At 49.8% G+C, this 26,882-nt stretch overlaps 1 protein-coding gene across 6 annotated transcripts; it reads left to right on the top strand.

Annotated features, from left to right (window-relative positions):
- The first annotated feature begins 907 nt into the window (after window positions 1–907).
- SH3GLB2 (SH3 domain containing GRB2 like, endophilin B2) lies at window positions 908–26,230 on the top strand. 6 transcript variants are annotated; one of them, XM_085239592.1, is made up of 12 exons: window positions 911–1,216; window positions 9,428–9,569; window positions 9,916–10,044; window positions 11,198–11,331; window positions 11,814–11,906; window positions 15,592–15,654; window positions 19,989–20,012; window positions 22,277–22,366; window positions 22,847–22,947; window positions 23,403–23,417; window positions 23,893–24,157; window positions 24,799–26,230. In XM_085239592.1, exons 1-12 carry the CDS (start codon window positions 1,154–1,156, stop codon window positions 24,904–24,906), a joined length of 1,227 nt encoding a protein of 408 aa, XP_085095718.1. In that variant the 5' UTR covers window positions 911–1,153; the 3' UTR covers window positions 24,907–26,230. The 6 variants fall into 6 exon arrangements, with proteins under 6 accessions (XP_085095719.1, XP_085095720.1, XP_085095721.1 ...); XM_085239593.1 differs by lacking the exon at window positions 19,989–20,012 and having other exon boundaries at window positions 908–1,216; XM_085239594.1 differs by lacking the exon at window positions 15,592–15,654 and having other exon boundaries at window positions 909–1,216.
- Window positions 26,231–26,882: the final 652 nt, after the last annotated feature.

The raw sequence follows: 26,882 nt of genomic DNA, 5'->3' as shown, positions 1-26,882 counted from the left end.
CTACACCTGACTGGCAGTGGGGACACAGCACACTGCCAAGGGAAACCATCCATACTGGGCACTGCAGCACAGCCTTGCCTGTCCTTGTCCTTCAAGGCAAAGCAATGCTGGCCCTACCAGGACACAGGCATTTACACCTCGAGCACTGCCGTGCTCCCCTGGGCACCTGAGGTTGCTCCCTATGGGATGCCCCGCAGCAGCACTGCAGCAAACTGGAGCCTTGCAAACAGAGCTCCCTGGGCTGTTTGCATCCTTGGACCAATCTCTATAACCCCGCACATACATACCCCCGAGCACCCTTATGCCCCTTGCACCCCCCTGGGCGCTCAGGGACCTGGCATCCCTGGGGCACCACTCGGGCTCTTTGCCCCCACGGGCCCTCCTGCAGCTCAGGGACCTCTGAGCCGCCCGCACCCCGGGCATCCCTACGTTCCCTGCACCCAACGCGTCCCCCCCACCTCTAAGACTCGGTGAGGTTCCCGTCTCCGACCCCCACGACGCAGCGGTGCGGCCACCCAGCTCCCGCAGATGTGCGCTGCCGACACCACTCACCTCGACCCGCGGGCGCCCGGCCCCGCTCGGCGCCCCGTTCCCCCCGCCGCGCGCCATGGCCGCGGAAGGGCAGCGTCTCCTTCCCCCGCGCCGCAGCCTACCCTGAACGATGTTTGAAGCCCCGCCCCTCCGCACTCCTAGCCAATCAGAATGGCGATCGTCTCTCCGGCGAACCAATCGGGGCGCTTCCCGCAGGCCCGGCTGCAGGCTGCGGCGGCGAGTGCGGTTGAGCGGTGAGCGGAGAAGGCGGCGGGCGGCGCGAGCACCCATTGGGCGCCGGCTGACAGCTCCCACCGCGGCCACCGCCCCCCTTAAAGGGGCCGCGCCTCACCGAGACACCTCCGCCGCTCGAGCCGCAGCCCGGTTCCACAGGCCCGGCAGACAGCCCGCGGTGTAACGCTACTCTCCGAAGCTGCCCGCTGGGTACCACGCAGCCCGCACGGCTGTTTCTGAGCCGCGGGGCCCCACCTGTGAGGCAGAGCCCTTTTAAGAGGCCGCGGCGCCGCTCGGGGAAAGCATCGATCGGTGCTATAAAGGTCCGAGCGGCGGGTGCGGTGACAGCGGGGGCGCGGCGGAGGTGGCTGCGGCAGCGCTGGGCGCCATGGACTTCAACGTGAAGAAGCTGGCGTCGGATGCGGGCGTCTTCTTCTCCCGCGCCATGCAGGTGGGAGGGGGGCTGGAGCGTCGCCACGGCAACGGGGCACATTGTGGGGGTGGGGAGCCCTGGGGGTGGGGGAGCCCCGGGCCCGGAGGGGAAGCACCACGGGGTGCCCCAGCCCTGGGCTGCTCCCCCCGCTGGCCTGCAGCCGTCTTCCCCATTCCTCCGTTCCGCCTCGGGGCACGAAGCATCCCGCACTGTACAGCCCAGGATCTGCACAGGGAGGCTTTCTAAAACACAAGTTACGGGCTTAGGGCAGTTTTGTTGCTCTGTCTTAGTTTTTTTCCAGCTTTCTTGAAGGTAGAAAAGGGATTTGGGGCTGGCATTGAGGCTTGCATAGCTATATCTGCAGTGAGCAGTGCTGGGTAGCGTGCAGCAGGAGCAGAGCTGAACCCTGCTGCTGTTGTGTTCCTGGGCTGGGAGGGGAGGCCAGGCAGTGCTCCATAAAGGGGCAATAGCAGCAGGGATGCTTCTGGCTGCAGCAGGGACTGGGGCAGGGAAAGGAGTGAATGCTGGTTGCACTGTGGTTGTTATCCTTAAGTTATTTTTACATCTTGTCGATAGCTGTTAACTGAACCTAGACAGGCGACCTGGCCTGCTGGGGGTCTGTGCCCTTCTGTCAGGCAGGTGGTGGAAGTGGCGTTTCATGGTTGGCACTTCAGTCACCCAGGAGCTCAGGTTGCAGAAGCTGCCAGGACCCGACAAAACACAGAGCTGTCAGCGATGGGAAGGGGCTGCTGAGACCGAGCAGGCAACGTCTCACTGGACTAAAGTGGCATCCAACCATCCTTTAGAAATACGGTATCAGGGGCCTGCCTGGGATGCAGTGATGTCCCAAAACCACAGACTGAAGAAACTTGGCTACCTGTGAGGAATAAAGTGTGCAGCAGGTGGTGAGAGGTGGCTGCTGAGCCTGCCTGCTCCCCAGGCGTAACTGGGAAACTGCCCCTGAGCAGGCAGGAGAGGAGAGGGGCAAATCAGAGCTGGTTGGCATCCTGCCCGAGAGCTGAACTCCTGCTGGTGATTTTGGGACTGGGCTTCTTGTTCTACCCATGCTGTGGGGGTTGACAAACAAACAGAGCAGCGCTGTCTCATTCCAAATGGCCTGTGCAGTGAAATAATCCTGGCTCTTTTAGAAACTGGTCTCCTGTAAACAGATACCATCTCCTGTAATCTTGCCAATGAGTCATATGTTATGAAAAAATAAATATTAACTACAGGTGCAAAATAAGGAGCAGATGGAAGGTTTAAAGATGCCGTTCTCATGCAAATGGCCTTGATAGCAGAAGAAAGGAAGAAATACTGTAAAGAAATCGCATGTTTAGAAGATGTATTGTAAGTCCCTGATAAGTGGTTTTTCAGCTTCAAGGCGTAGGAAGGAGACAGGCACAGGAGCAGTGTCTGCACACCGATTCTAGAGCAAGGAGGCGTTTATAAGTAGTGGCTTCTGCTTGCTACACCTACTCCACATCATCTTGTATATGAATATTAATATGAGTAGTTACAGTAGTAATTACTTGAAACAAAATGGTCACTGTTACTTGCAGGCAGGATGCATGTGTTTGTGCAAGCCAAGGAGGCTGGAAGGAATTGCCTCACTGAGATGAAGAACTACTTCCTGAAAAGTGGTGGCTGTGCTAAGCAGGTCTTTGGGCTGCCCCCAAAGAGTCCTCATCCAGCATGGGTGAGCACTGCTCTGTCACTACCAAGAGCCAGAAATAGCAGATATGGTCTGCTATTGGCGGTGAAGATTGGGTTTGTAGCAGCCAATTCAGCACAGAAGATCTTCTTTCCCCATGAATAAGATCTGGCTGGAATAAGCTCTGTTTTCTCTAGCTCTGGGGATGCTTTCTTCAGCTCCAGGCGTTTAACAAAATACCGCTTTACTGGAACTGCAGCAACTGGGAGATAAATGGACCGGCCATTATGTGCTGTGCCACTCAGACAGCATTAGCAATTGCTGTCTGGCTGAGGTGTCTGGCCAGCACATGACAGTTTACCTTGTACTGGAAAAAAGGGCTGTAGCACTGCTGAGTCTTCTGAAGTGAGGGGGGAAAAGGAGGCAGAACGTGCCAGGAAACCACCTCTGGAGTGATTCCCTGAGTCTTAGTCCAGCTGCAATTCCAGTTTGAAACCTGCCAGATACAACCTGAGGTAGGTGCTGGCTGAAGGGCAGGAAGGATTTTTGGCCTAGGCTTAACCTGGGTCATGACAAAAGACCTCAGCAAACCACTGCCACCTTTACATGGCTCTTCTCACCTCAGGCACCACGTAGCCAGTCTCCTACCTGAGGAGAATCGGGGCACCTTGCTGGACTCCCCTCCCCTGGAGGTCAAGGCAGTACAACAGGAGCAGGGCAGACACAGCCATGGGGAAGGAGCTGTGCAGTATTCCTCCATAGCTGTGTGTGCGGTAACTCTCTTAACAGGCTGTGTAATCCCGCACAAGGCAGTGTCCTGCAGGCTTTATGGCATCTCTCACACTCTCAGAAAATGCATCACGAAAGCAAAGCAGTTACAAGCTAAACTATAGGAAAAGGGTAGTTGTAAGCTCTGATGCTGTGAGAGTGGGAAATAAACTCCTAGGCTTTTAAAACTGCATGGATTAAAGCTTTTCTAGGATTCAGAATCCCAGATGAGGATTTACTATACTGACACTTGTTTCACCAGCCACCACTATCTAGTTAGCATCCTCCAAGGGACGCAGTTACATCCCTAACAGCTCTGGCACTTGCAGACAGGCTTCACACAAATCATTCTTACCTTCATTGAAGGAGAATAAAACTTTCTGGTCACCTGCATCTTCCAGTTATCAGTAAATGGGCTTGATCCCAAACCACCTCAGAGAACATTATGGTAGCAGTTCTGGCCTCCCTGTAGGAGTTAGCATCAGTTCTTCTGAAGGTGACACATTGGATGTCTCTGCTCTAGACAGGCTGCAAGCCAGATTTTCTGAGGGATGTCTGGAAATAATTGTAGGTGTCTGTCTTCTATCAGTTCTGATGGAAAGTCAGTGGGTGCTGACTAAAGTTACCACTAGCAGCTGTATCTTGACTTGCTCCATCTTAAAGCTCCTGGAGAAAGATGGACTCTTCCATCTCCCTGAACTCTGCTGATAAAGTAGACTTTTCCCCTCTGCTTTCTGACCTTAAGGTAACGATAACGCCTTGACTACTGGATGCCTTAAAAATCAAGAGTACAGGAGGTGACTTAAGGAGAGGGTTTTGAAGGCAAGAGGCACAAGACAGAGCATGTTTCCATTAGAAACATGTCATTAATACACAAGGGAAGAATTGCATCCTTTCCTCACTGTTTCGCTCCTAAGTTAACAAAGCTGTCCTGTTAATGGCTTCCTTCTGTCCTCTAGCACAATTCTACTTGGCCCACAGCCTAGCTTTTCTGACTCCCAGTGACCAAGCACTCCCAAGCAGTTGAGATCCAGATAACTTTTAGATGCTGATTAAGTGGCAAAGGCTTCTTTCCTAATGCAGCCCTGTAGGGGATGGGAGGTAGACTTATGGCAGAATCAGTTCAGCTATCTCTGATCTCCAGAAGTGCAAATATTAATATACCCTGGGCATAAAGAAACATGTTAAGATGCTTCAGAAAATCCATGGCCCAAATACACTGACAGATGCAGCAGACAATTCCTGGTTTAAGACTCCTGGCTCTGGTTCGATCCTTATGACCTAAGGTAGAATACAATCACCCTATAATGATGTCTCATAAATAATGTTCAGCTAAAAAAGCTGGTGACCCTGCAAGTGGGACAAAGGCCTGAATTTTGCCACCAGATGCCCTGCAAGGGGGCTGCAGCCACCCTGACAGCTGCCAGCATACCAGCCTGGGCCTGCTGAAGGGGAGAGGTATGGGGAAACTGCACAAACCTCGAAGACACCAGTCGGTCAGGCTGCACTGTGTAGAACAGATGTGGCAGCAGTGGGGTTTATTCCCTTTGCCTTTAAGGAGAGGAAGGTGCTAATGCTTTCAGCAAAGAAAGCAATGTGCTATTTTAAAGCCTAACCTTGGTGGCCGTAAGTAGGTAGGCTGCAGGCACAGCTGTAGTGCAGAGGGACACATCCAGCTCAGCTCTGCTTGCTCGCTCTCCTGAATTCCCCGCAGTGTCTTTAAATGCTCTCATAGGGAAAAGGCAGTTTTCCCCAAGCTGTGAATGCAGCTGCCCTCACTGTAGTCCAGCTCAGCTATGCTGTCTGTAATCTTTGCCTGTTGCCCAAGTGTTGCTCTCCTGATCTGCCAGCTTGTGTGTCCACTTGGTCTCGGATAATGCAGCTAGCATTCCTGCTGGCCAGCCATGCCTCCCAGAGGAAACCCAACCTTTGGCTGAATTATTGATGCCCTGGAATGCAGCATGACTCTCTTCTTCCTGGAGAGTGAGAGTGGCACTCAGCAAAAGGCTGCCCTGCATTATTAATCACTTCATCAGCTTCCCTGCACAAAAACAGAACTGGTGCTCAACTGGGTCAGCTGCAGGAATGTTTCTTTTACAGCAAAACCAGGAAGTTTCACAGCACCATTACCTGAACCCAGGATGAGGATCCTGGAGTTGGTTCAGGGCAGGGCTGTTTCTCCAGATGTCAGGTTCTAGAAAACAAGTGGGAATAGTTCTCTTTCAGCAGGACTGAGTTTATGGTTCTTTGCAGGCACTGCAATTGCACAGGCTTTGCACCAAGCCTTTAGGGCAACATTAATACAACCAAATAAGGTTCCCATTTGTACCAGTCTGATGTTTTTGGAGCTGGAAAAAAAACAACAGTGCTTCTGGTGCAGGAGCAGCAAGATCTGAAATATTTTCAGTCTGCCTTTTCGCAGTTAAGAGTTGTGACTGTATGGTGAGCCTGTGTGTTCCCCTGCATCTCACAGCCTCACAGTGGAGTCTTATATCTGTCCAGTGGGAAGGAAAAATGCAATCAAATTTTTCTAAGTGTTATGAAAACAAATTCCTAGCAACAAAAATCCTTTGTGTGGAGAGAGTATGGGGGAGTTTTGCTTGGATCACTTGAGCAACCAGATTTCACAAACTGCTGTTTTTCTACCCTGCTTTTCCCTGGCAACACTGACTTAGGCAGCCAGGGTATCAGCAGCTGAGACCTGTTCCACCTGAAAGCCCAGATCTCCACTTGCACCAGACATGAGAGAACCAGCTCATAGGATAAGGCAGTGTAACTTACCTCTAATCTCCTTTGCTGGCTGTTGCTTTCATGGGATCTTGCTGCAAGCTAATGCTGAAAGAGGTGGTCCTGCTCTCCCTGCACCCAGCAATGCTGTGAGTTCTCAGCTCCACCTGAAAAGTCATATTAGAGAAGAAGTGAGCTGAATCTTTCTACGCAGTTCCAGGGTTGTCAGACTGTGCAGATGAGGAGACAAAAGTGTGCTTGGGGGAGGAAAGAGGCACCTGCAGCAATCCACAGCAAGGTGGGCCCAATGCCCTGAGGCTCTGCCCAAGTTTGAATCTTGCAGCATGGCCAACTTTGAGGTAGGGCTGAGGGAGGCACTAAGGGAATTAGGTTGGAAGTGGAGTAACAGCCTCACTGCATGTGAGCTGCAGCATCCCATGCTCTAGCACCCACTTCATAACATTCATGCCGTTTTTCAAGCCTGAAACAAAGCCTGAATAAGAAACTTTCTGGCCTGACCCTTTGGAGCTGCAGGGTGTGACTCAGATTCCTGCCCATCCTCCCCTTCTGGCATAGCCTAGGCTTGCAGTGACCATGATGTGTCCTCAACCCTTGTGCAAGACAAAGAGCTATAGTGTTTAATGTGAGATAAGAACAGAATGATTATGAATCCTGGCTGCTCTCTGGCCAAATGCTGCGATCCAGTGCACCAGGAGAAAGGGTAGGCTGCAGAAAACAGTGAAGTACAGTGATGCTTGGAGCTGCTGCTTGTGACTATAGCAAAGCTCTCCAGGGCTGAACTGATTCAAGGTCCTGGCTATAGCACCGTGGAGGGCTTCACAGCGATCTGACTGTGCAGCAGTGCTGTAAGAAGCAGGCTGAAATCAGGTGATGAGGAATCAGGGCTAGGCTTGACAGCTCCAGGGCAGATGCTGGTGCAGGATGTGTTTGAACTGCAGGAAGAAGAGCTGGGCTTGAAAGAGATGAGTTCTCAAAAAGCTGTCTGGGAAAAGGGGGCAAGGGAGACTGTTATGCTTGCATCAGAGAGACTCGGCTTGTTTAAGAAAGCTCTTAAACAGATGACTCCAGTATTGGTGCCAAATACCTGGGAAGTCCCAGTTTGCTGCATGGCAGTGACTCAGCCCTGCCTGGCAGAGCCTGAAAACAGCCCTGAGCTTCCAACAGTGACAGAGGAAAAGCTTCAGCTGCTCACACACGTCTGATAGCCATGTGTGTCCCCCAGAGACAATCACAGAAATTGAATACAAAGCAATACAAACACCCTCTCACCTTGGATCAGCTTTTAGCCGTGTCCAGCAATAGCCACAGGGCTACGGCAAGAACGACCCGAAAATAAACACTGGTAACCAGAGGCTACTGGTGCTGAGAAGGAGACCAATGAAGCAATGCCTGGTCATGCCTGGGTGAGACTCCTCTATCCTCACCAGGCTGCAGGAGGGAATGGAGCCATCCTTGCAGTTCAGCATCCTTCACTACGGACATCTGACAAGAGTTCCCTGGCCCTTGAATCTTACCCAAACAGGTCACTGTGTAAACATACCTGCAGGACTTGCCTATCTTGGACATCTAGCAATATTTGCACATGGCTGATTTCAGGGCTTCTAACTGCTTGTTTGCTTCCCTCACATGCTGGCCCTTGGCTTGCTCTTTCTGACCTTGTTCCCAGCATTGTCCTGGAACTGCATGCAGCTGGGGCTGTTGGGCAGCTCTTCCTCCACTGCTGTGGGAGCAGAGCTTGCCAGAAAGCCTTTCAGAAGGGGCAGGGGACACCGGACCAAAACCCCATGAAATGAGCTTGTTAGCCATCTAGAACTGAGCTGTGAGGTATGGAAAGAAGGTGCAAGTGGGAATTAGACAGGAGTTGTATTTCACTGGAGAGTTTTGACCAGGCTTTAATCCCTTGGCACCTGACTGTGCCAGGTGTTGCACGGTACGACATCCTGATAACTGAGCAGTGGCACCAGGAGCCAACAACAAGGGTTAAAAGGACAAGTGCAGCCTCAACAGGGTCCCAAGTAGCACAGAGTCTGTTAGTGTGATCTAGCAAGACACTGGTTCCATCAAGAGCAGGAAATTGTGCTTAAAAATGAGAAATTGGACAGCTTCACTGGGACAAATGAAGTATGGGACTGGGAAGAGAGGGAATAGGCTCTTCTCTCAGAAATCTCGCAAGGAAGCAACAGGGGGTGCCCAGGCCATCTGACACTGCGCTTCCAGACTGACGAATGTTTTGTCAGGTGCCACTGCCCAGTATGAAAACACGGAGCACTTGCACAGCCTGCCTTTCCCTGCTGCTAGTTTGATACTTACGGGAATTGGGAAGAGAGTGAGAGTCTCTTGCCAGTAGGAATCTGAGTGCTGAGAAAAGTTGGATGCCATTATATTTCTTAGTACCCTGCGTCAGAACCCACCCAGCTACCACGTATCCTAGAGGAAGCATTGAACTATCACTTGCTGGAAGCATTTCTATCTAAATCCTGAGTTTAAGTCTCCCTAAGCTCCACAGGCTCAGTCAACAGCTCGCTGCCAGCAAGGCAGGAGGTGAGCTGGGAGGTGAACTCAACACTGATGGCTGAGTGGGCATGCACGAGCCCTGTAGTGAAACAGGCACTGGGTATGTGCTTGTCCAGCAAGATGGGAATAGAGCCTGGCTTCTGAGCATTTCTGATCCCATTGGGTTTGCAGAACTTAGAACTGCTTAGGAGGAGGTGAAGGGAAACAAATTGCCTCATCTGGGGGGTGCGTGTTGCTCTCCAGCATGAAGTACTGCAAGCCATGTGCACATTTAAATAGATTTCTCACAAGTAGAATATTATGTACCAGACTGTTTTCCTCTATAAAAGTTACTTATTCTTACACTGCTCAAACACAGGCTCTAATTTTAGCTCAATGTTTGTTCTACTCTTGGGTAAAAGAAATTGCTCTCTTCCCCTGAAAGATGCCTGGTAACAAAGAATGGTGCTTTGAAGGCTTCGTAGCCTTCGGTGGCTCTTAACAGTTCTGTAGCATATCATAATTTTGCTTTAGTAGAAGTGACCTTCTAATGACCCTCTTTCCTGCAGTTTACAGAAGAAAAGTTGGGCCAGGCTGAGAAGACTGAATTAGATGCCCACTTTGAAAACCTTCTGGCCAGGGCAGACTCAACTAAGAACTGGACAGAGAAGATCTTACGCCAGACTGAAGTTCTGCTACAGCCAAACCCTAGTAAGTCCAGCTTCTAATGCTTGAAGGACAAACATCACTTGCGCCTCAGTATTAGGACATGCCCTCTGGCAGAAAGCCCTGTTCCAGTCGGTTTGTTGGAGCTAGAAGTGTCTCTTTGTGGAACCTGTCCTTCATTCCCCGTGTAGATAGAAGGTGGCTGGCTGCTGCCCTGCTCAGTCTGGCAGTGCTCCTGAGGACTGGGAGGTGGCTGGAAGGGTGGGAACACTTCTCCCAGAGCTGGTGTTTGCTGTCCAGTGCACGATTGAGGACTGTGTGAGTTGGCCACCATGAATGACAGTTTTAACTCTCCATCTTCCATCCTGTAACCACTGGTGACTCATTTCAGGTGCCAGAGTAGAAGAATTCCTCTATGAGAAACTTGACCGGAAGGTTCCTTCCCGGGTCACCAATGGGGAGCTGCTGGCACAGTACATGACAGAGGCAGCTAATGACTTTGGGCCAGGGACACCTTATGGTAAGTCAGCCTGCCTAAGTCCTGTAAATCCATCACTTCCTTAAAGGGTAGCCCCACTGCTGTTCTGGTTAAGACTTCCACAGCATGCCTCTTGAAGCAGGGTGGCCTGCTCCACCCATGGCATCCTGCCTATTGATTTATCAGCACTATTGCAAGAGGAGAGTCTGCTCTACTGCGGCAGCAAACAGCCCACCAGGAGGAGAAAAGCAGTCCTACTCTGCAGCAAAACATCCTCTGTTGATGGGGAAGGGGTTCTCCCTGTCCCTTCCACAGTCCTCAAGCCTGACAGAGCTAGAGAGGAAACAAAGACATACTGATCCACGGTAGCCAGTGGAACTAGTTGCAGGGGACAGAAGCTGTTTGATGCTGTTTCCATGACTTTCTAAATTAACCTGAACAAGGAGTTGCACTGAATAGCCTTAGCTTTCTCCAATCTGAGAATTTTTCCTTTGAGTGCGTCCCTCAAGGGAGGGTGTGAATAAAATCTTTCTCCAGCAAGAGAACTGGATAATATATTTGGGAAGGTCAGTGTTTGGCTACAAGCCTTAACAGGCCCCTTACTGATCATACAGCTCATCTTTCTGTTCCTAAATCACAATGGTTCCTGCTCTCTAGGGCTTCTTCAAGCAGCAGACCTGCACAGAAGCACAGCCTTAACTTCCAGCTGTCCTTGCCTTCTGCTATGAGCTTTGTTATGGCTCTCCAAATCAATAATTATTCAATAGCAAACCCTATTACAGGCAGAACAGCTGTAACTGCATCTATAGCCAGCACTGCCTCAACTGGATCCTAATCAACTCATTTTTTCTGCTCTGGTGCTTTTAGTTTGCTGCTCTGTTCCTGTGCTCCTGTTTATAAGACAAAGATTATGTTGTCCAATCAGTTGTAGCAGAAAAAGAACACGAAGGGAATGAGTGCCTCAGCAGATAGATATGATCAAAGCTGCATTTGGGAGTGGCAGAGGTCAGAAGTTAAAGGCGGACTGAAGTTAAGACTAAAGCTGGTGTGGTATGGGCATGGTCACCTTATCCAGACGTGGTACACTGTCCCTTCTGTTCCCCAGCACTGGAGCCTTGTCACAGTGGGTGAGCTGGCTTAGGCCAATGCAATGTTAATTGGTTTCTCCTGGAGTTGAAGGCTCCCATTGTTGCAGGGAAGACCTTGATAAAAGTTGGAGAGACTCAGAGGCGCTTAGGTGCAGCAGAACGGGACTTCATCCACTCTGCCTCCATCAACTTCCTGACACCACTGCGCAACTTCCTGGAAGGGGACTGGCGAACCATAACTGTAAGTATGGTAGCAGGGAAGGGGAAGCTCATCACCTTGACAGAGACAAGGAGGGCAGGGGAAGGGGGATGTAGTGCTGGAAAAATGCATTCTCCTTCCCTATGAGAAAGGAAGATCTCACATCTCTCCCCTTGGAAAACACAAGGAAAGATAAATGCCCATCCTGGACCTCTTTAGGGTTCCCATTGCCACAAGGAAGGATTGCTATTCGATCTGCATGAGGAAGGTGAGTCCTTTCTTGACCCCTGCAGCTTAGTGGGTACCACAAGCCCACAGGCTCCCCTCTCTCCAGAAAGTTAGCCTAACAGTATCCCTAACAGGCAGGCACAGAACTCTTGCTAGGAAGATGATAGCAACTGCTTGATTCTCATAGGCACTTTCTGCTAAGAAAATAGGCTTGATTACCAAATGATACACTGGTCCTTTCCCTTCCCAGCAACTCCTAATCAGCCTGCTCTTATCCCCTTTTCTGTCTCTTCCAGAAAGAGCGAAGGATCCTGCAGAACCGCCGCCTGGATCTGGATGCCTGCAAAGCAAGGTTGAAGAAAGCCAAAGCTGCAGAAGCAAAAGCAGCGGTAACTTTTTCCCCTCATTCCCCCTGTCCTTCTGGCCACAAGGTTTGACCCACACGAGCAGTTCCACAAGCTCTCTGGACAGAAGTCAGGCCGCCCTACTATGCCCTGGCTCTGGCAGGCATAGGTGGGAGGATTTCTCATCTGGTATGGAAGGGAACCGTGAGCAGGAACAATGCGTCTGTTCCTCGGATGCCCTTCCATGGGAAAGGTATTGGAAGAAATAGTTCTGAGCTGCCAGGGGCTGGAAACTCACACTTAAGCCATGCTCCTGTCTTCTGACTGACAATGATTCCTGGCAGTTTGGGTTCTAACTGGGTGATTCGTGTTAGTAACTAAAAGGCCATGTCTTCTGAGGACTTGCTAAATCTCCCTGGGGACCTGAAAGCAAACAAAGAGAGAGCTGAGCTGGAAGGTGTACAAGAGGAAAGCTTGCTGGGGCTCTGCAGGAGTACCAGGATTTCAGACTAGTTATGATTTGGCCAATTTGGTCTTTCACAGGCAGAAGTGTTGAGGCAGCCTGTAAGGGGCAGCCAGGGTCAGACTGGCTAACAAGAGGCCCTTACTTCAGCTTCTCTATTCTCATTGTTCATGGTGCTGTCTGGTTACAGGCTGGTATTCTGGCTTTGGAGAATTCATGGCTGGTAAACATGAAGCTCCCAGGACAGTGCAGAAGGGAACTGCTAAACCAGTGTCCCACAGGCCAGAAAAATGAAGATGTGGAATAAAAACTGCAAAGGTCTCTGAGGCTGAGACCTGTCAGCTCAGGGCTGTTCTCTGGGCAGAGACCAAGTAGCAGGAGGCAGAGAGAATGCAACAGGACATAGATGGGTTCCCTGGAGGACCCTATTGAGGCAAATTGCCATCTTGTACTGCTCTGGCTGTTGATGTGAGGACTTGCTAGTGGGAGTAATGACTGCTGCATTATCTTAGGCTTAAGTCAGAACAGGAATTTAGAGAACTTGTATGCTTCCTCCCTTTCTACTCTCTTCCTCTTTACTTTGCTTCCAACATGAAGTAATTCCAAGCCTCTCAGCTGTAGAAAAACCCTTGGATGGAGATTTCCTGTAGCCTGGTCTCCCTCTGGAGCTGCAGTGCTGATGCTCTCCAGAGAGGATGCAGAGCCATCTCCAAGCCGTGCTTGAATAGCTCTGCCTCTTTGAAACAGATCACCACAACAGAAGAGCAACTTCAGCTTCTGTTGTGGGCACCCAGCTCTGACCCAGCTTAGCTTGAGGGTGAGGTCCCTGGCCTCAGTCCTCAAGGCCCCTTACTGACTACCAGGAGACAAGGCACAAGTGAAAGCATGGAAGGGTGAACTGCTGCCTCAGCATCAGGCAGGTTAACACATGATTAGACCAGTGCTCCATATAACAGGCCTGGAATCCTGTGCCATACTTCTCCATCCAAGCTGGCCTTAAGTACTGCACCTTCCCCAGCTCACCTCTCTCTTGCTGCTGTTCTCCTTTGTAGTGCAAAACTTGTGTTCCCACAGCTTTTGTCTTGTGACTGACCCTCCAAGTATGCTGCTGCCCAGACCCTTAAGCTGCTGTATGGGTGTCTGGGCTTGTGCATTTCCCTCAGACTTTGTGCTTTGTCCTTCCTGTTGATGCTGTTTTGTTTACTAACCTTTTTGTTTTGTTTCTTTGTAATTTGCTCAGTGTGAGGGAGATGTGAGTATTGACTGTGCTAACAGTGCTGTGATTTTTCTTTAATACCTCTCATTGTCTCTTTCCCATTTTCAATGAAAATTCATAACTCCTTTGTCCCATCAGTAGTGGCCCTGGAGCATGTACTGGTCAGGGCTGTGGCTGCCAGGGAAAGCTGCCCAAAAAGATGGGAGCATTTGTCAGCTGCCTGTAGCTCCTCTAGAGCAGGCATTCAGAACACTGCTTGCAAGCAGTGCATGAAGGAGGCAGGGGCTCACCAGGATGCACTCAGGCTCCTCTGGCTCCAGGCAGGAGGAGGTCATCTGGGTGGTGAGTCCCTCTCCTGGAAGGGAGGCAGTCCAGAGACAATGACAGGCAAGTTGATCTGGTTGTGGTGCTGTTCTGGCCTTCAGGCTCCAGGGCTCTGCCCATTTTCTCTACTGTAAGAGGGGTGAGGGGAGGGAGGTGTTTCTTTTCACCACTGCTTGCAAATACAACTTGCCCATGCACAGGAGTGCAAGAGTAGCTTGCCTCCTTCATCCCATGTGCTGTGACTAGTTTTGGGATTCAGTGGAGAAACAGGAAAAGGGAGGAGAGATTTCTTAACTTGCTTTTGATTTTAAGACCAAAAAAAAAAGAAAGAAAAAAAAAAAAAAAGCTGTTCCTGGGGAACATCTCCTCTCCCCACAGAGAGGAGTCAAGTTTAATTACAATGGTAGCCTCAGATTTCACTGGTGCATTTTTCCTCCTTATCCTCAAGTTTGGCTTAAAATAGGAATCACTCCTCCTGATTGTTTCCTCCTGTCATCCCCAAAACTCCTTGATGGTTGAAAAATCTCTTCTTGCTGGGACTGCCTGAATGCTCTTCCATACACCAGTCACTCATCCCAGCTGCTCTGGGCTGCTGCAGCTCCCAGCTAATCGGGTCAGTCAGTATAAGTAGATCTGGGTGAGCCGCAAAGAGATTAACCTGGGAGAGGAAATGTGGGGCCCGAGAGGATTAGAAACGCAGCAGGGTTACAGCTGATGTGTGCCCACCTTGCACTCCAACCCATGGCTCAGCAAGAGCTGACCAGGGCTGGGCCTTATCCGTCGCACTGCTGTGATGGCCCCATGGTAGGCTGGCAGGTTGGCTCATCTCTGGGTGACATTACAGCCAGAGGCCATTCTGGGAAGAGGCCTAATCTTTTCTTAACTGAAAAGATGATTGTTCCACGATGGCTAATGAGCCCTCACTATGTGTGAAGATGGACTGGATTCCCTGCATTCCCAACAAGGAAAGCCTCTGGAGTCCTAAGTCTTTGTGTCCCAGGGTAGGGGCTTGGCTGTTGAAAAGATGACTTTGAGAATTTCTGACTTCTAGGCTGAAAACTCGGACGCTGCCTTTGATGGCAGCAAAGCATTGGGCTAGATTTGTATTGTCATGCCATGCACCTCATAGAAAATAGATCTGAGCCTGTTAGGTGGAAACATGCCGAGAGGCTTGGTGAAAGTAAGAACAAGTAGATGTGTCTCCTTAAAAGGCACTGTGGAAAGTATGCTGTGATGCTAGTAATCGTGTCCTCTCCAAGGAGGAGGCCCTCACATTTCTGGGACTATAGATGGGAAGCAAGGAAAAAGAAGCTCCTGTCCACTGGACTGAGCCAACATGAGATGAGCAACGTCATGGCTGTAAGGCAGTGGGAATCACATTCAGGATTGTGCTGTCTCATCTGCACTCCAGCTGGCTGCTATATGAGCTAACAGCTCTAAGTACTGGGAGTTCATAAGAGCAGAAATGTTCTACTGTTCAAGTACCAGATGTGACTGCATGAGCCCGTCCTCCTCCTCTTGCACAAACCCAACTTCCATCTAGGGACGATTTCCAAGCATCACTGCCCAAACTGTTGGGAGACTTCCCTCCTGCAATCATGGGAATTTGAACTAAGCTCCCAGCACAGAGGGGAAATAACAGCAGCCCCTTATTCTAACTGTTGCCCAGCTGACTCCTGTCAACTCTTCTACATGACTTGTACATGAAACTCTATTCCCCCTATTAGGCTGTGCCTGACTTTCAGGAGACTAGACCTCGTAATTACGTTCTCTCCGCCAGCGCATCAGCGGTAAGATTGCTTCCTCATAGATGTTGCCCCCCCAACCTCTTCCTGCCCCTCTCTCCACCTGACTAAGTCTCAGACCTAGTGCTCTGCTGTTTTCAACATTTTAATGTGACATGGGATGCCTGGAGTTCCTCTGACTCAATTGTAAGGATGCAGATCATCCTTCTGGGAGTGCATTATCAGGATCTGACACTTTTGCTACTTGGTTTGCTTTCTGGTTTCTTTCCCTGTCTGTTTCCACATTTGCAATGGGAATCTTCTGACAGTATTTTTATTGTTAGTAGAGCCATTGAAAGGAAAAAAAAACAGCTCAGATGTTAGCCTTTCTGGATGGTCCCAACCTTATAAAGACAACATTGCATGATTGATAGCTGACCAGTCATTTTGGTGCTTGGAGGCTTTCTGGCCAGTCAAGAAAAGCAAAGGTGAAAGAGTCTGCCACCCATGATGCCAGTAACCTAGAAGGCTGACAGTACAGCTTGTCTATTCTGCAAATACAGGTCAATTCTTTTTACCTTCAACTTATTACCTACCCTACTGGTATTTGCTGTTGGTGACTATTAAGCAGGCACATGCTGGAGTGGATTTATAGCCTGTTGCATCTCTACTTTATTGCACTGAGTGGTTGTGGTCAAGCAGTTGACTTTCTGTGCTGTGTTTATGGCTCCCCATTGCACAATGTCACATTTCTCATTAAAATGTTGAAAACTGATCATCTTGCTTCCGAAGTAGTGTTCAGAACAACACTGATGCCTGTTAATAGAATAACCTGGGACTGAAAGGGCCAGGGAGGGTGATCTACAAAAATGCAGTAGGTGCAGCCTACTAGCAAACCAAAACCCTCATGGTAGGAAGCCTGATTTGGTTGATGGGGAACCCATCCCATTTGGAGAAACAGGTATGTCTGGACTGATAGCATCAGTGTTAGTTCCCAGGAGGATGTCCTGACCTTCTTGGAGAGTGATGCTGGGATCAGAAATAGCTTTGCACAAAACTAGAACACTATTTCAACAGGCTGGGTGATGAGGCTTCCTGGGAAGAAGGTGATACTGGTGACGTTGCAGCAATTATTCAGTTTCCATCTCTCCTAGCATGCAACCAACATCAGTCTGTAGCTTCTCTGCTGGAAAGGTCTGTTTGAGGACAGTGCAGATACTGCAGTAATGGACTAAAACTGAACTCTAGGAGAATCAGAAGAGAAACTGGGCTTTCCTTGCCTCTGAATAGCTCTGACTAGATCAGCATAACCTGATCATTCCTTGAAGCTTTCTAAAGCAGACCTGAAGAAAAGCATTTGCAAATCTTGCATTAGCATCTTGCAGAGTGCCCAGATGCTCAGTCAGATGTGTCTAGTCATCATCTAACTGCAAGCGGATCTGCTTGCTATACTGCAAAGCTGCTACAGGATCAGATGCCAACTAAGGTAACACAACAGGGAAAATGAATTTGGGTTTCTGCTAACCTATGGGTGTCCACCCTGTCACATCTCTGCCTAGGTCAGTGATCCCTGTTCAGAGCTCTGCTAAGGAGGCTCTGACAGCAGAAATAACAAGGGGCAGTTAGCTCAGAGCAGGTATTTAGCTCATACTTGCTCTAGATAAGCAGTTGGCACTGACTTTGATCATGTTTGATGGTTGCACAAGTGGAAAATACCCCACCCTAGCCAACAGTGTCCTTGTGGCTTCCAAAATACCTCTTTCAGAGTTTGCAACTGGTGGCTGAGTGCCATCTTGCATCCAGCCTGCACGAGCAGGGTGACTTTAAATAGCAATTGGGATCTCTAACCAGTAAAACACAGACTAAGCCTCGACTGCTCCCCAGCTCAGTGCAGGCAGGACTGCTCTGCAACACACACTCTAATCCCAGCATTCATTCCAAGGAGTCAGACATTGCAGTGGTGTAGGAGCATTTCATACTGTTGCTTGCTTTTTCCCAGGCCAAAGTCCTTTGTACCACTTCTCTGTCAGTAACACATGTTGTAGAGCAGTCTCTGCTGTTAACCTTACTTTTAACCTGTTGTCTTCTGGAGGGAGGGATTGCTTATGCCCAGGTAACAATTTCATCTTCCAGGTGAGTAAACAGGTCAGCTCTTCCCTGGTCCAGATGACCTCAGCAGGGGCAGCTGAACTCTAATTTGGATTCCAAACTCACATTGTTGCTGGGGAGAGGTTGATAACCTGGTGCTTTTATTTTTCCCTTCTGCAACAGGAGGGCTTAGCTGGAAATATATACAGCTGGATCCAAGTCCCTTATCTCAGCCCAGTTTTATTTAAGTTGGAAGCCGAGGAGCAATTTCTCCTCTCTCCCACACTGACCTTTTGCTTGTGTGCAAGAAGGTATATCCCTTTCCCTCAGACCCTGCCACTTGCCATGCTGTGTATTCCTAGGAATGATTCCAAGAAAAACATATTGAGTACCCTAAGAGGGTTCCTCTGGCTTGAGCTGGGACGGGGAAGGACAGGCACAGATCGTGGCCATCTCTTCTACCCTCTGAGCAGTCTGAAGTGTTTCTGACTAAAACTGCACGATGCATGGTAGATCTGGGCAGAGCCAGACTGCCCCAAAACACCTTCAGAACTGGAGAGCGTGCCAGCAAGCCTGACAAAAAAGAAATGAAACCGGCTGAAAGTTCAGTGAGTATTACAAGGATCAATTGGGTCTGAAATGTCCTTAGTACTGCCCATGCTACCGAAGTAGAAAGACCTGTGACCAAAAGCTTCCCCTGCAGCCCTCCAGTGAGTCTTGTTCTGGAGGCCTCATGCCAGAGCAGCACTTCAGCCCAGGAGCTGCTTTTCAGCTGCCTGCAAAGACATTCCCTCCATCACTCTTCTGGAGCGGGAGCTCTTAGACCAAGGAAGGGCAGGGGCTTGTGTCCCTGCGCATGGCTGGAACCGCCAAGGCCTCATCTGAGTCAGAGTGTGACTCAGAGCAATAAAACATGCATCTGGAGGACAGAGAAAGCACCTGGCCTCACTGCTCTGAGCGCTGCACCAGGGACAAACTGCAGTAAGAGGACTGACCATAATAAGTGCCCAAACAAAGAAGAGATGCCAACCAGGCTACTCACCACGAAACAGGAGCAGAACCGCAGGTCAAGCAGCAGAAACCAAAACAGGATCAACAGCTTCCTGCTCCAGCCATTCCCCCACAGTGGCAGCACTGGTGTTCCTCACTTTACTGGTGGGGTTCTTTGTTCACCTGGGCTGCCACAGCCCACCTGGGGGCAGTTCTTGGTGAGCGAACTGCAACAAAGCTCAGCTGGACCTAAGGAGAAGGGGTTCTCCTCACACCCCAGCATCCACCTGTGCTCAAGCAGTGCTGTGCTGAACTTAACTTACCTGGTCTGCAAAGGCAGCAGGAGTGAGGCCATCTCCCCCAGCCCCATGGATGGGGGTGTTGCTGGCAGGCTGGTGTGCTTCCAGGGAGCCTTAATGGCATCTCTTCATGTTGCCAGAGCTCAGGAGCAGTTGTCTGCTGAAGAAAGGCCAGGCCAAGGACCTCTGGGAAAGATCAATGTGTTTTTCTACCTCATTTCTCCCCTGCCCATCGCTATGCATGACTTTTGTCAATTGTTTCTTGTCCTGGAGCCAGATCCCAGCAAGCAGCTGTCAGTGTTGTGCTGCCCCAAATGTGTCCCTGTGGGAGACACTGAGAGGAGGTGGGAGACTTCTGGGAGAGTCTGTCTGAGGAGTTGCAGGGCTAGAGGAAAACACCCAGGGAGGAGAGTGGGAAAGAGTAGCTTGATGTTTTACCTGGCTTGAAGGCAGCATCCAGCCATTGCTCCTTTTTTCCTGTAGCTGAACATGACCCCTGGTAGCTGCAGGCTGCCTGTTCTGAGCCCATTAACCTGAGCTCTCTAGACCAGTGGTTGAGGATTGCTGGCCTCTGGCTTGAGCTCACAGAATTCCCAGGCCCTATATGTGGGCTCAAGCAGCTCACCAGTCTCACTGCACTCCTAAAAGAAGGGCTGTCCTTCAACACCGTGTTCTGCAGGCTTCAGCAAAGTAACCTATGCTCTCTAGGGGACTCTGCTGCTTAATCTTGTTCTCCTGGAGCTCATTAAATGCAGTTATCTTAAAAACGCTGGCAGGGAACAAAGCTGGAATGCTGGCTGTGGTGGCACAGACTTGTTTTCTCATTGTGAAACTGAGCTCAGGAATGCAGGAGTGAGGGGAAGGGGCACGAGCCTGGCAGCTGCTGCTGGGTGAAGGGCTGGCTTGTCCCTGGAGCTGGCCTGCTGCGTCCACGGAGCGTCCCTGCCCGTTGGTGTTAATGCTGAGTGCCTCTCGACGTCTCCAACACTGATCTCCTTTCCTGTTGCTCTGTGGTCCCCACAGCTTTGGAGCGACGAGGTGGAAAAAGTAAGTACCCAGCTGAAATGGTGCTCAAACCTTTTCGGGCGTGCTGGCGGCGTTCAGTGGGGGTGCTGCAGGCTTCTCCCCACTCGTGTGCATACGGGAAAACCAATGCCAGAGCTGCCAGCCCCGCTCCCGATGCTGCGGCTGTGCTGCTCAGTGCAGTTCTGACAGCGGCCTAGGAGGAAGCTGCCTCTGAGCCAGCTGGCTTTGCTTAACGTGAAGGACTTCCCAGGCAAACCTGGTCCACATGTGACTATGAGCAGCTGGGAGAGCCCTGCACGGGTGTCACAGGAGCAGAGTTGATGTGCTGTGACACGGTTCAGCTCTGCTCCTGTGGGAAGGGCCCTGCCTGCCCCCATTCTGCACGTGCCTTGTGTTAGGCAGCCAGTAGTCCTTTGCCTGCTTGGTTCTGGGGAGCGAGCAGGAGCCCTGAGCAGAGCTGGAGCGAGGACAGAAGGGTTTCCTTGTGAACAACCCCTGCTGATGGAAGGAGCAGCTCTTGTCAGGAGGGCAGAGTGGGAGGATTGGAGCCTGTCGTGGAGTTCAGTCTGCTGAGCTGCACTTTCCGTGTCGGAGAGATCCATGGGGCCAACTCCCAGATCTTGTTTATATTTTTGGGTTTGTAACTCATCTATGAAGATGGATGGGCTGCTGGTGGACTGAAGACCAGGGGGAACTGTGTGGAGCTCCAGCACGGCATGGGGCTTCCAGAGGCACCTTCCCACTGCCTTTCACATGTCAGATACCCCCAGTCAGACGGTAGCCTGAACTGCAAGGGGATTAGAATGGCATATTCCTGCATGCTGTGCATGATAGCATCCCATTGCTGCCTTTAAATGCACTGTGAGAGCAGACCAGCTGTTTTTACTTTAAATTCTTCTTCCATCCCTCAAACAAATGAGCTGACTGCATTCAGTTACAGGCATGCAGGGCTCTGGTCCTGTAGTCCTGGTTGGATGGACTGAAGTGTTGCTGTCATTGGTCACAAGTTTCAGATAGCTCTACCATTACTGAAGTCTCTGCTCAGCAAACTGAAGCAAAAATCTTGGTGCTTAATAAGGCTTTGTACTGAGATTTTGCTAGTATAGTCCCCTCTTCTCCTTTAAATAATCCCTTTTATACAGAGGATGCAAGAAAATAGATCATTTGTAGCTTAAAATAGGCAAATCTGATTAAAAGACAGTCAAAGCATTTATTCCTATTCATACAGCAGTACAACCAGCACATCCTCCTTGGTGCTAAGGAACGACGGGTGGAGGACAAATAAGCCTGATTGTCACCCCGTGACCTGTGGTGCTGGGGGGGGAGAGCAGGCAGCAGAGCCTCAGACAGCTCTGCCACTTCTGGAGCTCTTCTCATGCAAGAAATCATCTGGGTGTTCTGGTACTGCAGAGTTACCTTAATAGAAATTAGCTGTTTGCTGCTGGGGGAAGAGATACTCCTTATTAGACAGAGAGTCTCAGGTGTCAGTTTGTCTTTGAATTCCCAATTTTTTTTCTACTGCATAGCTGCCTTCTGATAACCGTGATTGAATTCTTTCTGCTCAAGATAAGTAACTAGCCTTAAAGGAGAGCCTTTGGTAGAAGCTGGATTGTCATCTCAGTTGCAGTGTAGTTATTAATTATTATTTATTAATATAAATGCTTCTTGGCCTCAGCCTTTGTTCTATGGTGATAAAAAGAACACTGGCAAAAGTGGCACTTCCAGAGAGACTTGAGGCACAGGAGAGAGTGTCAGCAGAGCTCCTCAACTGCATTTTGGAGCAGACTTAGGCATGCTGACAACAGGAACTGTCCTGTTTCCATTGACACTTTGCTTGGGGCAGATACTGATGTGCAACGCTGGCTGTGTGGTTCTTGGAGCACCACAAGAGGCAGTAAAAGGATGGGTGGTAGCACAGGATTGGCTTTCCATCTATCTCAAGATTAACAAAACCTCTCCAACCTCGTGTTCTAATTTAGGAGCATCCTGGCTTGATGTATCAGTCTTGAGCTGTCATGCCACGAGCTGCAGTGATTCAGTGTATGACTGAGCAGGAATCGAGTTGAAATACAGCCAGAGACCGCTGGGATTCCAACCCAGGGTGTCCTGTGCCTGCCATTCAGTGTCACAGGTGCACATGGATCCTACTGAGCCATCACTGCACTTGTCTCAGGGCCAAAAGGGGAGGAGGGGTTAGAGGAGGAGGTGGGTATTGGCTTCCCCTGGAAAAAGCAGAACAGGGGTCCTTACCTTTGCTGTGTTGAACACCCCATCCTGTTTTGCAGGCAGAGCACGAGCTGCGGCTCACGCAGACCGAATTTGATCGACAGGCAGAGGTGACACGTCTGCTGCTGGAGGGGATCAGCAGCACACACGTGAGTCTTCCTAGGAAGCTGGGTTGGAGACTGAGAGACTCTTGGCTCCTTTTGTAGAAGGCTGCCAAGGAGACAATGAGCCCTTCATCAGGAGCAGATATAGAAGAGTTCATAAATGTAGAGGCTACAGCAACCTCCTCCAAAGGCTCGGAGTGCTCACACTAAAAGCATAATGAAGCACGCACAGGCTGTGCCACTGGGATGCCCAGCCCTCAAGGTGTTTCTGAGGCACAAGTGCCTTGTTCTTCTCTTGGGCACTAGCCACGTGCACACTGCTGGAGTGCCAGGAACAGCCTCCTCTCTCTTATCACCATTGGGCTTCTGCAGCTTTCCCAACTTGACAATAAAAATATTCAAGTCAACCATGTAACTCCTGTAAATACTGGCCTACACACATCTGCTGCCCTTAGGGCTAGGTGGTAGCTGCAGGAAGTGTCCTGGCACCAAGCTCAGCCTGGCTTCTGGTCCTTTTCCATCCAGGTGAATCATCTTCGCTGTCTCCATGAGTTTGTGGAGTCTCAGACCAACTACTATGCTCAGTGTTATCAGTACATGCTGGACCTGCAGAAGCAGCTGGGCAGGTGAGACAAGAAACGGCTTTTGCTTCCGTAAGGGTTACTCCCTCATCTGGTCATCTCCAGTTCAGGCCTCCCTCCTCTCTGACAGAAGCTTAAAAGCCCCTCCAAGCTCTGACAGAGCTGCTGAGCTTACAGAATGGTGATGAATGCTAACGCATCTAGAGCAGGCTTTACCATTAGATTCATCTGAGATTTATACGTTCATCTCAAAACGTGATGGCCGAGAGTCTGAATGTTCTTCTAAATTAGTTAAAAGACACATGAGACAAATTTCTGTTGCCAAGCAACAAGCCTGAGCGTGCTCAGCTGCAGCAGTAACCAGTTCCACGCTGCTGTCAGCACGTCCCCATGCTGCTGGCAGGGCTCTTCTGTCTGTTACTGTTATGCTGGTAGTCTGACCCAGGAGGAACCTGTCTGATCACTCACTATTCCTGTTTCATTCTTTTCCATGCTTGCAGCTCCAAAGGAGAAATGTAAGTAAAATGTTACACAGGACCGGTTCTAAGAGCTCTGCTCTGCACCTCAGCCAAACCATGGAGTCTTTGCAGACTCACTGCCAAGGCCAGCAAGGGCCAGAGCTGCACTCCCCTAGTGCAGAAGGGGAAATCTACAGATAAACAAGACCTGGATTCATTGCCATCTGTGTAAAGAGCCCCCAAAGCCTCCAGTTGCAATATCTCTAGTGCTACACTCATACTCAGCAAGTTTGCTGACAGTCCTTTAGCAGGACGCTGGAAGAAAAGTAAGGAGACAAGTATTACTTGTTACATAGCCTCAGCACCCGAGCACTGAGTGCATTTCCCTACTTTAAGGGCACCATAGGTACGTTCCAGCTGTTAGTGGAAGTCTGCAGCATCACCTCTGCACTGTGGCTACTGAAGGGAAGAACCGTTTCTTGGTTCCTCCCACTAGAGCCTTACCCAACTCTGCTCTTCTCTCCTGTGTAAGATTTTCAGGCACGTTTGTAGGGAATGCAGAATCCACATCTCCACCCCCAGCTGCTGCCTCACCTCCAGCCGTCGCTGCCGCCACTCTCCCCGCTGTGCCTACTATTCCAGTTGTCCCCACGATTGTTGGGGTGCCCAATACTGTGGCAGAGAGCGTCCTGAACCCAAATGAAGTCAAGCCTCCTGCCAGCGGGACGCGGAAGGCCAGGGTCCTGTATGACTACGAAGCAGCTGACAGCACCGAGCTGGCACTTCTTGCAGATGAGGTGAGTACCTTTCCTTCGCACTGAACGTTCTAATTGCCTACCATCCCGTTGCATGCTCTGGTGGTTTTTCCTGCCCCTAAACCCTCTCTGTATGGAACTACTAATAGAATCTTTTCCTTGACATCCACTGAATTGCAGTGAGTTTGCACTCATGGCCATGTTTGCACCAGAAAGGCCTTTTCTTCTTACTGGAATATCCTGTTGTACCCAACTAACAAAACACCCCTTACAGTGTTCACTAGAACCCTCAAACCCAGCCAGCTTTTGAGAGCAGTGGGACAAGCTACTGGCTGGAGACCTCGTCTAATCATGCTGAGAACATAGGAAATTCAGCAAGCTGCAAATTGTTTTGGTGACTGTAGACTTTTGTCTTCAGAAAGGATGACATGGCACTATCAAGACATCCAGGAGGCAAAAATGCCTTTTCATTCTCCAAATTGACTTAATGTAGCAGGGACTTCAGGGGGCAGTACATCTTCTGTTAAAGCTGCAAATAGTTCCAGGAAGGCTCCAGGGGAAAAAAGTGCAGATGCCAACTAAGTAACTTCAGGAATTAACTTGCTGTTCTTTAAGTACACATCTGACTGAACTTCTGGCTCTGTCTGCAGAAGGTCCTGTCTAATGCTGTCTTCTCTCCACAGATGATCACTGTGTACAGCCTGCCAGGCATGGATCCAGACTGGCTCATAGGGGAAAGAGGGAACCAGAAAGGGAAAGTTCCTGTCACTTACTTGGAACTGTTAAGTTAAACGTCCCCCAGGAAGAAGAATGTACAAACAGAATGCACCCCTCATCTCCTGGCACTTCTAACGTGGATTTCTTCATCAGAGATCATTGCTCTCTTCAGGGTTGGCACTCCATTGCTAATATGGGAATTGTGGGGAAGAAGTGGTAAAACTGTTACAGAAAGGTTGAGGGAAAGGGCCAGTGGCACCTGAGAATTCATAAATACCAGTGCAGCCTGCTTTGAGGTTAGTCTTGATGGTGCAAGATTCCCTGATTACTTTTTCTACCCTGCCCTAGTCTTATCACCATGGCTTCCCCAGGGCCAGCAATCTGTCTCCCTCAGCTGCTGCTCATGGAGTTTAAGTTACACTTCCCTTGTGTTTGGTGTCAGCTAGTGCCTGTCTGCCCCTCCTCTCCTCTGTTCTTCAGCAGTAGAAAAGCCTGAGTCAAACCACTGAGCATTCCAATGGGAAAGTGTCCCACACAGACCCTCTCATACAAGCTAGCTCTTAAGGAAGCTATATTTAAGAATTAAGAGCCAGTTAAATCCAACAGGGAGAGCAGTAACACAAGGCTTTCTAAGAGCTGTGCTTACTCCAGTGGTGCCTGATGGCTTCCATTTGTACTGTCCTCTGAAGCTGGAATGAAATGTCTCCAAAGACCAACCTAGTAACATAGGGCCTGTATGTTAGAAATCAAACCTCAGTGCAAGGGACCATGCATCTTGCTTGCATTTCCTCTGAAAAACTACTTGGACTGCAGAGAGTTTACAAGCCTTCTTACAAGCTTTGCTCCCTGTGTTAATTGTCCTGGCTTTTCTTTCAGTGTCTGTTCCAGGCATGTTTTAGCCTGACTTTACTTTCACCCTAGATGACTGATGTGTAACCAACACCTTCCCTCCCACCTCAGCAGTGAGCAGACTTGGTGCATTTCAGTACAGAAGGAGCAGTCCCACTTGCTGTTATCTCCAAAGAGCCATTCCTGGCTGCACACACATCCAGCAGCTCAGGCTGCCCTGGTGCATGTGCTGGGTTAGCTTGAAGGGAGTGCTAAGGTGTGTATGCATTTTAACTATACTGCTCTTTTTAGCTAGAGCTCAACTGAAGGACTGCTGCTGCTGTGTAACTAGTTTTCCACTTAAGCTGGATTGAAGAGAAATTCACCTGCACCAGGCTTTCTGTTCACTGCCTTCCCTTCGGTATGTCAGAACTAACTTTGCTTGTTTATTATCTTTTGCACTTTCCCCAATGGTATTGTGACCACTCTCATGTAACAGGGCACTGAGCACCTGTGTATGTAGGGCTCATGGTTTTCAGCACTTATTTGCCAATAAACGAACTGCCTGACCTCCTGCCTCAGTGTCTGCTGTGTGCTCAGGGCTGCTCCGGTGTAACTGCAGCTTGTAGGGAAAGGAGGGATGCAGGTCAGGCAGGAGCTGTGCCATCCTGGTCTTGGAAGCTGGGTGTAAAAGCAAAACAAAGCTCCAAATCCTCCCTGAAACTCTCAATGTGCCTCAAGCTTGTTAATGTCTTTCAGTTCCTTTCCAGATAACACGTCTCAGTTGTACTACACATTCATGAATTCTGAGAAATAGCTCCTCCTTAACCTAAAGCAAAAACAGGGCAGCAGAATGACTTTAGCTGCTGAGAGACTGGGAATGTTATTCAACATCTAACAACCCTTTTTGTTGTTATGGAAACTACCTCTGCTGCTAATCTAAAACCTTAAAGCCTTGTTCCTAGCCCCCAGCTTGGAAAGGAGGGATAGAAGGAACTCCTGGGAGAAGAAGCCGTTACAATGTTCTGTAATGTAGCAAAAATTCTGTTTTTCTACAATTTAACAAAGCTAATGGGTAATCAACTTACACTGTTTTAGTTTTACAATTGCAGTGATACAGCTTCATGGTAGATACCTATTCCCAAGTCCAGCTCCAACCCTGTTATTCCTCTCTGTGGTGTATTACAGAAAGAACAGCAGCAACACCTAATGATGCAGAAAA

The sequence above is a fragment of the Meleagris gallopavo genome, chromosome 19 (genome assembly GCF_905368555.1).
Source record: "Meleagris gallopavo chromosome 19, MGAL_WU_HG_1.1, whole genome shotgun sequence".
In the NCBI taxonomy this organism is placed as follows: Eukaryota; Metazoa; Chordata; class Aves; order Galliformes; family Phasianidae; genus Meleagris; species Meleagris gallopavo.
This window is presented reverse-complemented; position numbering and strand designations above follow the sequence as displayed.

What these genes read in the sequence shown, in the direction of transcription:
- SH3GLB2 (XM_085239592.1), top strand. Translation starts at nt 1,154, where the DNA reads ATGGACTTCAACGTGAAGAAGCTGGCGTCGGATGCGGGCGTCTTCTTC. An exon ending in AGGGGATCAGCAGCACACAC is followed by an intron (nt 22,367 to 22,846) that starts GTGAGTCTTCCT and finishes TTTTCCATCCAG; the next exon opens with GTGAATCATCTTCGCTGTCT. An exon ending in TGGCACTTCTTGCAGATGAG is followed by an intron (nt 24,158 to 24,798) that starts GTGAGTACCTTT and finishes TTCTCTCCACAG; the next exon opens with ATGATCACTGTGTACAGCCT.